The following is a 12,072-nucleotide window of genomic DNA, read 5'->3' on the forward strand; positions in this document are numbered from 1 at the left end:
TTCTATTGGCTATTGCAGCACACTATGATTATGAGATCTGGTAGATGGATGTGAAAACCGCATTCCTCAATGGGAACCTCGAGGAGGAGGTGTATATGATGCAACCTGAGGGATTCGTGTCCAAGAACTGCCCAAATAAAGTGTGTAGGTTGCTTAAATCCATTTGTGGACTAAAGCAAGCTACCCGAAGTTGGAACATAAGATTTGATGAGTCAATCAGATCTTATGACTTCGTTAAGAACGAAGATGAGCCTTGTGTGTACAGGAAGGTAAGTGGGAGCGCTATCACATTTTTGGTGTTATATGTGGATGATATCCTCATCATTGGGAATGACGTAGGAATACTATCCACTGTAAATACTTGGTTATCTAGACACTTCTCCATAAAGGACTTAGGGGAAGCATCCTATATCTTGGGGATTAGAATCTATAGAGATAGATCCAAGAGGATGCTTGGCTTGTCCCAGTCCAGGTATATAGAAACCATTGTCAAAAGGTTTGACATGGAAAACTACCAGAAGAAAGGGCAAACATGAATATGATACCTTATGCCTCAGCAATAGGGTCTATCATGTATGCAATGCTATGTACTAGGCCTGATATAGCGTATGCTCTGAGTGTCACGAGCAGGTATCAGGCGGATCCAGGCTTGGAGCACTGGAAAGCAGTAAAGTGTATCCTTAAGTAGGACTAAGGATCTTTTACTAGTATATGGAGGTAATAGCCTTAAGGTTGAAGGCTTCACTGACTCAAGTTTTCAGTCTGATGTCGATGATAGCAAGTCGAATTCAGGGTATGTGTACACCTTGAATGGAGGAGCAGTGTGCTGGAAGAGTTCCAAGCAAGATATCACTGCTGACTCGACCACAGAGGCGGAGTACATTGCTGCATTAGATGCAGCAAAGGAGGGAGTCTGGGTGAAGAAGTTCATCACAGATTTGGGAGTCGATACAGATAGCGACAAGTCGACTTCCTTATATTGCGACAACTATGGGGTGATTACTCAAATAAGGGAACCCGGGTCTCATCAGAAGTGTTCTGAGGAGGTTCCAGCTTATAAGAGAGATCGTAACCCGAGGAGATGTAGTAGTGGAAAGAGTTCCATCCGAAGATAACATTGCAGATCCACTGACAAAGCCGTTGTCTCAGATTGTCTATGAGCGTCACAGGAGTCTGATGGGGATCAGACACATAGGTGATTGGCTTTAGGTCAAGTGGGAGATTGCTAGTCATAGGTGCCCAGCAAGCCAATCACGTGAGTGATGGCACGTGTGACTTGATACATAATCTTTTTGCTTATTATATTTTGGCGTATATCACTTTATAACAATTGCATATGTGCATATATATATTGTGATATCCTTGGATTTGTGCAATGGGAATCGGATCGTGATGAGATCACGATAATGAGATCGATTCACCTTTAAACACATATCCTAAATAATCCCGGTCATAGGTTACTCGAGAAGGACATCGTGATAACCGGATAGACTGGTGTGCTGTATACCCGTCCATATGATGGATGCAGCTGGTCTCATAGCTGCTCGTGTAGGGACACTAGGGATACAGTACAGGTGCTCATTGGAGAATGAGTTCACTGATTGATCCGCTTACGGAATGCTGGATGGTTGATGATGCCTTATTGTCAGACAACGATTCCGTAGTCCTAGTGGTGTATCTGGTCCTTAGACTTGAGACACCAAGGATGTCCTGTATGAGTGCTCCACTCTTTGATACCAGACTTATAGGTTTGGCTGTCCCCAGATCTAGTACAGCTGGTCATTGGGAGTGGTAGTCGACCTTACGAGGGCTATTGAGTGTCAATAGAGGATCATCCACTCTCGGCGTCATGAGAGGAATATCCTATGTGTTCTTGCTCAGACAAATCCCTGGCCAGGGTCATTCGGGTTGAGAGAGAAAGAGTTCTCCGGGAGAATCCGATTAGAGCGAGACTCGAGTAGAAACCGTATGGGTCTGACAACACCATGCTTGATATACGGTCTCTGGGATATTAGATGGATGAGGGACTATAGGTACATGGTAACTGAGGACAGATAGGTCCAATGGATTGGATTCCCTTGTATCGTCTGGGGACTACGGCGTAGTGGCCTAGTACGTCCGTAGTCGATGAGTCGAGTGAATTATTACAGAGATAATAATTCACTAAGTTAGAAGGAGTTCTGACAGGTATAACTCACGGCCAGCTCGATATTGGGCCTAGAGGGTCACACACATATGGTAGGCATTGCGATGAGTAGAGGTTCGGATATGAGATATCCGACGGAGCCCTTGTCTTATTGGATGCAGATCCAATACCCACTAGGGAAGGACCATTAGGGTTTGACACGGGATCTCTATAAATAGGAGGGATTCACAGCCTCATAGGCTAGAGTCTTTGCTTGCCTTTCCTATTCTCCTCTCCCTCTCCACCTCAGAGTAGGCCTGGAGTTTTGAGGAGCGTCGTCGGAACCCTGCTGTGTGGATCACCGCTAGAGAGGAGGACGCTTGACCTCCTTCACCCTCTCCTAAGGATCTGCAAAGAAACAGGGATATACGATCTCCCTAGGTAACACAATCTCTATACGCAATTTTGTGTTTTGCGGATTTTTTGCGCAACAATCTTCGCACGACGACGAACATCTTTTTGGGAATCGGGGATTTTTGTTTTCTTGTTCTTCCGCTGCGCATATGATGTCGCCCCCCAAGATTTCCCAACATGGAAGTCCTGCTATGGAACCCACTCAATACCGACAAGTTGTTGGCTCTTTACAATACTTAGCTCTCACGCATCTAGACATCTCATTTGCTGTCTACAAATTATCACAGTTTATGCAGCAACCATCTACTCTACACTGGTCTGCGGTCAAGAGGCTTCTACGATATCTTAAAGGGACCCTAAATCATGGACTCTTTTTCCGTAAAAACTCTCCACTTCGTCTTCATGCCTTTGCCGATGCTGATTGGGTAGGTAATCTTGATGATAGAACATCCACATCAGGATATATTATCTTCCTTGGTGCTCATCCAATCAGTTGGAGTTCTAAGAAGCAAAAGACAGTCGTCCGGTCTACCACTGAAGCTGAATACCGTGCCATTGTCGCTACCACTGCAGAACTCAATTGGATTACGAATCTTCTCCAAGAACTCAACATCGATTCCACCCTTACAATATTTTGTGATAATATTGGAGCTACCTATCTGTGCGCTAATCCGGTATTTCACTCCCGTATGAAACATATTGCTATCGACTTCCACTTTGTACGCGATTAAGTTGTCCGCCGTCAACTTCATGTTTCTCATGTTCATACGGCTGATCAATTGGCCGACTCATTTACGAAGCCTGTAGCTCGTAAACTTTTTGTATTACATCAGTCCAAGATTGGCCTCCTTGATAGGAGCACCATCTTGCGGGGGCATGATAAGTAGATGAGATTTCCCTAACTGTTTGAGGAAATCTCTCTACTCTGTTGAGGGAAATCCTCTAACCTGTTAAGGAAAATTCTCCATTCTAACCTGTATAAAAGGAAGGGGGATATGTTAATAACAATCAACTTCTTCTGCAACTTGTTTGTCTATTTATTTTCTATCAGTCTCTGGGATTGTACCGTCTTCTCCATCAACCCTGCCGCCTAATCCACAGAGTAGTAAAGGTATAACATCGCGTACTGCTTACTTCGTTCCTTTATCATGCACTCTTGCACGACCTAAAGTCCTTCACTTTCGGCTATCTTGATGAGAAGCTCATTGACATCGGTCTTACGAATTTTCCTAGACTCTACCTTTTGGCCTTGTCTCAGTACTTGGAGTTTGCCTCTGCATTCTCCCACCCCATGGCCCCTTTCACGACCAAGCATTCTCCCTCCATGAGAATAAGGGATCAATGACTTCACGGAGTCCCGCCTTTGCGGTACCTTGACGCTGCTATGCCCATGGCCCTACTATTCGTGACCTCGCATCAGCATCCCTTTTTCTTTATGATCGGTAAATCTATCTCTATGGCACTCCTTTGAGTCCACTTTTATTCCAACCGATGATTTATTTTGGGTAGCTAAGTCCCTATAGACTCGTCGTCGCTTCTTCGCACCTTTCGACCCTCTGCTTTAACACCTATATGTTCTTCAAGCAGTTCCCATTGGTCGATGGAAAGACAGATTGCAACTCTCATGCATGACCTCTGCCATTATGTTGTAGGGTTCGTATTGATTCTATTCTCCTTAGCTTCCTTGGTAGCAATATTCGCTTACTCGGCCTAGTCCTTTGACTTGTCGGACTCCCTTAAGCGAATATGGGCTCTAGAGCAGTCCAACTCTCCAGCCACTATGACCGTACCTCTGCATGATCAAGTCCCTCCCATGGGATTCACTGCTACTTGCATTCAAACTTTTTTCCTTAGTGGTACACAACCCTCATATGCTGATGACCAAGGCTTTCATCCGATGCAAAACTCGATGCACGCACGGAAGATCTGCCTCTACGGTTCCATGGCCTTAACCCCTTGAATTTATAACCCTTCTTGCTATCGTATTGTTCACCGAAGTGGAGCTCTCAGTAGCTCCCGATCGTACCTCCGTATGATATAGTCCCTCATGGGACTATATTCATGTGTATAGCATTACCACAAACTGTTCCACCATGATCCGCTGCACCATGTTGCCTCCTGGTGACGTCTCCATTGCATTCTGATCCTTGTGGGATGAACTCGGATTGTGATCCCTCCATGTGTGTCCTCTGCCAACATATCGTAGGGCCTCTTCCACCTTCGATTTTGTTCGCTCTTTTGGTAATCGACCTTCATCCACCCGCTCTCAGGTCACACTCAGATGAAACACAGCTCTATGACAATCCGTCGCCTAGTAGCTCCCAAAGTCCACCGACTTCGCTAAAATTGGTGTACAATTATTTAGATTCTGAGCCTCTACCCTACTAGCACAATCTCTACTGCACACCGCTTCCTTCATGGCAACTTGAATGGCAACGCTATGATATATTCTTCAAGAGTACTCGCCTCCGCGTCCTCTTGTCCCGTACCAAGGCCTTATGAACCCAACTTCGCCTCCGCAAGTTGAGTCACCCCAGTTCCTCCATCAAATGCTTCTCTAAGGTAGGGTGCATATGCCTCAAAGCTCTCTTCGTCTTTGGCACCATGTAGGATGAGCCCACTCTATCAGAATGAGGGACCCATGGAACGACATGATCTCGCTCTTGCCTCTGCAAGAGTTCACGTCATTGACCTCTATCCAAGGAAAGCTCAATGCCTCTGCTCCATATTTCATCTTCTATGCTAGCTCCTTTCATGCGGCTTGGGTACATCGCCAAGTTAAACCTAAATTTTTTCGCTCCTTGTTTTGCATTGAGTTGATGGTGGCCCTCGCGCCCACCATTCCACGGGTCAACTCCATTGAGTCTGATCTCCATATCGACTCTAAGTGTGCCTTCATTTGTGTTGCCTTGAGTCGCTCCCCCACTTGATCTCGCAATGCATCCACCAATGCATTCTCTCAAGCGAGATCATGCAACGATTCTACATTGCTCGTTCGGTCAATTGAGCTTTGTGAAGTTGATTTTGAGGTACTCCTCAATATGTGCGGTCCATTGCACTTAGTTCTCCCTCTGAAGAGCTGGGACTTATCCCTCCTGGATATCTATCCCGTTGAAGCAACTTCTCTCTTCGCTTCCTTCTCTTTGAATGTTTCGGAGACCACCATCCCCTTGGACTACTCCGCCTTGCTAAACAAATTGTGTATTGTTTTGCCTCCTGCAAACACACTTACTAGATTGCAACTCCATGTTAATATAGTCCCTGCTACACCCCTCAAGGCCTAGTAACATGCTGAACTTACTACACACTTCAGCCTCCTACGGACGTATCCCTCTCATACCGAAGAGAAAGTTTCAATGCTCCATGGCGCCGAGCTTCAGCTGCCTTGGGATGGCCATGAACATTCCATCGTTCGTATACAAGACCTTGCATGAGTACCGAATTCTTCAAGTTAGCAATTCCCCTCACCTTTGTGAGCTTTGTACAACTCTTTCGATCGCTAAACAACCCATTCCGCCTTGCATTGTCTCATTCTTTACCAAGCGCCACGCTTGCCTTGAGTACCATCAAGTATAGTTGCCAACATTGAGCCATAGCTCAAACTCAGTAATCCTAACTTTTGTGCGCTACACTTTCTTCCCAGCTTGCTTGTTTTCGTGGTGCCTCTTGCACGAAGGGTTGGCCATTCCTCTAAATGTCAAGCTCAGATGTTTGCTCCTCTGAGCAACTCTATTTCCCTACATCTCAATGCTCGTTTTTCCCAAAACGGTCATGTGTGCTGGCAGCCCTCAATGCAGCCTCGCTAGATCCCCCACATTTGCATGCCAAGTGTTTTTATGAGTGCTTGTCCCGCTCTGATACCATATGTCATGAACTTAGCTGGTTTTGATTAAGTCGTGCGGTACCCTTGCATTTCCGTCCGCAAAGGTCAGCTTCTTCGAAACCTCCCATGGTCCCTAGGACCTACAAAAGAGAAAACGGGTTAGAGAAAGCACATCACTCGGGATCCACAAGCAAACATCTAAGAAAACACTTCATAGCCAATGCAAATTACAAACAAACTTTAAAAACTCTGAACGGTTGCACAACAAAGGGTTAAAATGGTCTACTACAAACCGAAATCTCTCATAAGTGTCCATATGACATAACATTTATTTACAAGCCTAAAACGGCCACTTAACCCAACTAAAATGAGGCTATTAAGCCTTTGACCGTCCTTCTACATGTTGTGCAGAATATAAATAAACCAAAAGACACGGGCATACATAAACATTACATCAAATATTCTATTTATAATTTTGTTTGTGACAGTTGGACAAAAGAGGAAATCGGTAACGAGGTAATCGGTAGGTGAGCGAAGAAGAGAGACTACCATCATCAAACAACGAGGAAGGAGAAGTCTTGAAGTAAGAAAAGATTTGATATCATGATTAATTGAAGATCTTGTAAAGAGTCATGATTTTTTTCATTGAGGTGATGTGTAATTATATAAATTTTAAAATTTTTTTTCTTAATTATATACTCAAATTACTCAATTAAAATATACAGATTGATCTTTAAATTATAGATTTATTTAAGATATAAGAAATACAAAAATATCATTTTATATTTATCTCTATCGTGATTTAAATAATATCATTTTATATTTACCTTTGTCATTATTTCTATTAACATGAAAGAACCGTAGAAATCAGAACATATGTGATCAAAGTCGAGAGGCTGACGACTCGTTTTATTCATTACATGCGAAGAATTAAATCGAAGGAACAATACATCGTAATGAACAACGTGCACTTTTGCTATCCTCACACTGCTGTCACTGCCGCGAACCGCGGTTCCTTGGCCAAGAACTTTTGCTTCACGTACACATCCATGTAGTCCCCGAAAACGTACTTGGGGTACAGCGCTGTAGCAGAGTCGTCCTTGTTGGTCCCTGGAGCGATGGTGGCCTTCAAGGAGGGGTTGTAGAAGGAAGCGATGGAGCGGCGGTTGCCGTCGCTGGTCGTCAGCACGCGGTGCCACACGCTCTTGTACCGCCCGTTGCTGAGGACTTCGATCTGGTCTCCCGTGTTGATGACGATGGCATTGGCCACTGGCTGCACGTCGATCCACTGCCCGTCTTTAAGGATCTGCAGGCCGCCCACTTGGTCGTCTTGGAAGAGGAGGATGACGCCGCCTGCGTCGGTGTGGGCGCGAAGGCCGTTCACCATGTCCAGGCGCGGGCACGGTGGGTAGTGGCTCACCTTGGTGCCGAAGAAGGGTTGATGCTCGCCGTTTCCGGAGAATGAGTTCCTGATGGAGCCCTTCTCGAACCCCAGATTCTCATCCATTACTTCCATCACCTTCTCAGCCAGCTTCCTCAGCTCTTCCCTGTACTCCTTCATGGTCTCCCTGCAAGATTGCGCATGAAGAGCGCATACGTTAGGCACTTATAACTACATATCAATTAGCCTGACGAGCCCTGCGTGGAAGTTGATGATCACCTGAACTCTGGAGGGTTGGCCGGCCACTCGTTGTCATCCTGGAGAAGGAAGACATCCTCCCAATCCACGTTATCCAAGGGCTTAGCATCGGCGGCGTCGCTTTCTTCTTCCACCAGCTTGTTCAACAGCTGCACAGGTTTGGACGCCTTGAAGCCCTCCGCTCTGAGCCTGTAGCACTCGGAGCACACCTTCTTCACGCGTTCCAAGAGCTCCACCGGAATCCCATGGTTCACCAGCTGCAAACAGGTCAGGTAGATTCCTCTGCTTTAGTACCAGCGTCAACTCGAAAAGATCCCAGTAAGGACAAAGAAGGAACCGGTCAAATGGGATGCAAACCTGAAAGAATCCCCATTCTTGGCATCCATTGGCAATCCGTGCCAAGGTTTCAGCTCTTTCCTTCCCCTCCAACTTCGAGAAATCGATGACTGGAATGGCCATTTCTAGCGAGGAGGAGATGATGCTCTGGTTGAAAATTATGCTTCTGTATTGCTTCTCGAATGGATCGGATGAAGAGAAATGGAACCAACTGGGACCTTTTATACTGCATCAAGCTTCCATATCAGATCTCACATACCAATCAGAGGAAATAACCGGGAACTAAGCCGTGTTCCTGGTCAAACCTTTTCTCCATGGTCAACTAAACCGCCATCTTGTCCCATCTACGAGGAGATCAGCTCATGAAATAAACGACCAAAACGTTACGATGCAGCTCGACTTTGGAAAATGTGAGGTCACGTCGATAAGATGTCTACCCAAAAATCCCCTACTATACCGAATGTTGACCGGCTTTGACTATGAACCCTACTCGAGGTTTCCTGGTTTCCATCGTGGCTATACGATATATTTCGTTTCTTCAATACATTGCTTACAAGCTCCTCCATGTTTTAAGTTTTGAGATCATGTACTCAAATTATTTAATCAAATTTATATTTAAATATAAGATTGATTGAGGATGTAACAAATATAAGAATATCTTTTTATGTTTACCTTTATTATCTTCTTCGATCATGCTCTCGCAAGATTGAGCTTTCGTCAATGATGTCAATCTTAGACCGACATTTCAAAAGATAGTCGATGACTTTTATTGCTAATATGATCATCACAATGAATTAAAATTATACTTGATTCGAAATTTGAAAGAAAGTAAGGAGAGATTAACTATTGTTGATTGCATGATGATAAATGACCAAGACGACGATGCCACAAGAGTAGTAATTGAAGCAAAAATGATTAGTAGGATGATTTATGAAATTGATGATCGTTCATAAATGTTATCTTTATTTTGACATTCGATTAAACGTGCCCCTATGCTCATATCCTTTATAATGAACAAGTCAAGAAAAAATCCAATAGTATAATGGAGTTATTTTCTAAGTTGTGTGATTGAATTTATTTTCCGAGCTATTTGAGTTAAACTTACCATCATGGTTGGAGAGTTAATTGTGTAATATAGGATGATGTCTCCATTTATTATCCATGAGACTTCTTATTCAGTCATTTATTAAAGTTCTTGCTCCTTTAATTATCTCTTTCTTTGGATTTTTGATTGAATTAAGTTGTGATAGTTGGTCCTATCTTCATCTCTTCTTATTTCAAATATATTTCATAATCAATCATCTTATCATATAGTTTTTAAAATAATATTGATGAGTCATGTGCTTGAATTGTTGTCACTAGTTTTTTATATAACATTGATAAGTCACGTGCACCAATTGTCATCACAAGTGGACAGCAGCAAATGATGCAAAGTTTGCCACATTGTGAAATGTCAATGATGGCCTTGGATCAAATCAGATTATCAGAGAGGGGAACGATCTATCGTAGATTTCCAGAGGACTAGTTAAATCTGTGTGGTGGATGACTAATCAGATCAGTAAGAGAGAGGGGAACAATTGTCGAAGGCGGCAGATCAGATCAGTGTCACCGGAGGATTGATAAAATGATCGAGGTGGTGGAGCAAATCTGTTGCACGGATCATGAAGGGGAGATCACATTGTCATTATTGCTACGACGAGGAGGCAATGTCGTTGTTGCAGACCAACGATGACTGGTGTTGATATTGCTACATAACATATCACGAAGGGGAGATCGCATTGTCATTGTTGCTACGACGAGGAGGCAGTGTTGTTGTTGCTGTAGCAACAACAATATTTATGGTTGAAGAGGAGCAACAGAGGAAGCTATGCCGAGAACGTTAGTGAGATGAGAAAATCAACGATGGAGGGTGATGGTAAGCGAGAAGAACAAATCTGCGATAGATTTGGCGTTGGAGAAGGACCGTTGGGCAAAAGAGAAAATCGGTAGTGAGGTAATCAATAGGTCAACGAAGAAGAGAGACTACTATCACCAGACAATGAGGAAAGGGAAGTCTTGAGGTAAGAAGAGCTATGATATCATGATTAATTTAAGAACTTGTAAAGAGTTATGATTTTTTTTTATTAAGGTGATGTGTATATATATATATTTTAAGAAAAAAAATTTCTTAGGACCTACAAAATAGAAAATGGGTTAGAGAAAGCGTCTCACTCGGGATACACAAGCTAACATCTCAGAAAACACTTCATAGTCAATGCAAATTACAAACAGACTTTACAAGTTTTGAACGGTTGCATAACAATGGGACAAAATGGTCCACTATAGATCGAAATCTCTCACAAGTGTCCACATGACACAACCTTTATTTACAAGCCTAAAACAACCACCAAACCCAACTAAAATGAGGCTATCAAGCCTTTGACCGTCCCTCTAAAAGTTGTGCAAAGCATGAACAAACCAAAAGACATGGATATATAAAAACATTACATCCAATATTTTATTTATAATTTTGTCTGTGATATTCTCCCCCACTTATTCCTTCGACATCCTTATCGAAGCCTTTGCCGACACTACAACTCCTCGCCTTTGCTGAGTCTTCAATCTTCTGCTCTAACTATAATGTGTCTCTTGGCTCCCAACTGCTCTCCATTGCTATTGTTGAGTAGTCAAACTCTTGATCCGCCATGCTGCTTCAACTCGTCAATGACTTTGACTCTAGTGTAGGGTTGAATGAGTTGTGTTGATCCCTGTTGGTTTCTATGAATCCTTCAAATGAAGGAAAAGACCATCCTTACTATGCGTCAGTCTCTCAAATGCCTCAAGCTGCTTGAACTGGGTGGATGCTCATTGGAGCTTTGATGAGCATCGCCTCGCAAATTTTGAAGTTTTTGGGTCTTTCCTCCATAAAATTTGCCCATCAACTCTTCTTTCACTTAGTTGTCCCTTCCAAGTTGGTTCGCATCACTTCTGCTTTCAATTGGCATTTCGTTGGGAAATGAAGCAAACAATCTACTCTCAGTAGCACTGATCACCGATTGTGAGGATTTGACAACTATTGTCTTCCATTATTTTTGAAGGGTCTTTGAACCTGTGCAGAGCTCCTCTACTGGATAGATAAGAGAATCGAGGTACTCGGTTTCGCATATTCTCTTAAGAGTTGAGAAGGTAAAGTTTACTTGACTTCGCCCGCCTCCTCGAGGGTTGTACTCCATGCATCAAGCTGGTTACTGGCCTTTGCCTGCTCTTTGCTCATACTTCTGAAGCACTTGAAGTGTTTGCACTCATTGCGTTGAGTTAGTTATGGTGATTCACCTTCTCAATGCCATCGAACTTCTAGAATGCAGAAAGTTTTTCATCCCAACTTGGAGTAAGTCTCTAGAAGTTTTGGTCGCCTCTGGGATTGTACCGTCTTCTCCATCAACCCTGCCACCTACTCCACAGAGCAGTAAAGGTATAACATCGCGTACTGCTTACTTCGTTCCTTTGTCATGCACTCTTGCACGACCCAAAGTCTTTCACTTTCGGCTATCTTAATGAGAAGCTCATTGACATCGGTCTTACGAATTTTCCTAGCCTCTACCTTTTGACCTTGTCTCAGTACTTGGAGTTTGCCTCTGCATTCTCCCACCCCATGGCCCCTTTCACGACCAAGCGTTCTCCCTCCATGAGAATAAGGGATCAATGACTTCACGGAGTCCCGCCTTTGCGGTACCTTGACGCTGCTATGCCCATGGC

The 12,072-nt window shown here is 43.7% G+C and overlaps 1 protein-coding gene across 1 annotated transcript; it reads right to left on the reverse strand.

Moving 5' to 3' along the window:
• Positions 1 to 7,241: 7,241 nt before the first annotated feature.
• Positions 7,242 to 8,531, reverse strand: LOC135676212 (1-aminocyclopropane-1-carboxylate oxidase-like). Its single transcript, XM_065187138.1, has 3 exons — positions 8,359 to 8,531; positions 8,023 to 8,258; positions 7,242 to 7,930 (listed from the first exon to the last, which is right to left on the reverse strand). The coding sequence occupies exons 1-3, from the start codon at positions 8,458 to 8,460 to the stop codon at positions 7,345 to 7,347; spliced, it is 924 nt and encodes a 307-aa protein (XP_065043210.1). The 5' UTR covers positions 8,461 to 8,531; the 3' UTR covers positions 7,242 to 7,344.
• Between the last annotated feature and the right edge of the window lie 3,541 nt (positions 8,532 to 12,072).

The sequence above is a fragment of the Musa acuminata genome, chromosome BXJ1-6, assembly GCF_036884655.1.
Source record: "Musa acuminata AAA Group cultivar baxijiao chromosome BXJ1-6, Cavendish_Baxijiao_AAA, whole genome shotgun sequence".
Taxonomy (NCBI): Eukaryota; Viridiplantae; Streptophyta; class Magnoliopsida; order Zingiberales; family Musaceae; genus Musa; species Musa acuminata.

Bases quoted from the DNA above. Each gene is read 5' to 3' on its own strand.
- LOC135676212 (XM_065187138.1), bottom strand. From the start codon at position 8,460: ATGGCCATTCCAGTCATCGATTTCTCGAAGTTGGAGGGGAAGGAAAGA. The intron at 8,259-8,358 runs GTTTGCATCCCA...ACCTGTTTGCAG, and splicing joins AAGAATGGGGATTCTTTCAG to CTGGTGAACCATGGGATTCC. The intron at 7,931-8,022 runs GTGATCATCAAC...GCAATCTTGCAG, and splicing joins GCCAACCCTCCAGAGTTCAG to GGAGACCATGAAGGAGTACA.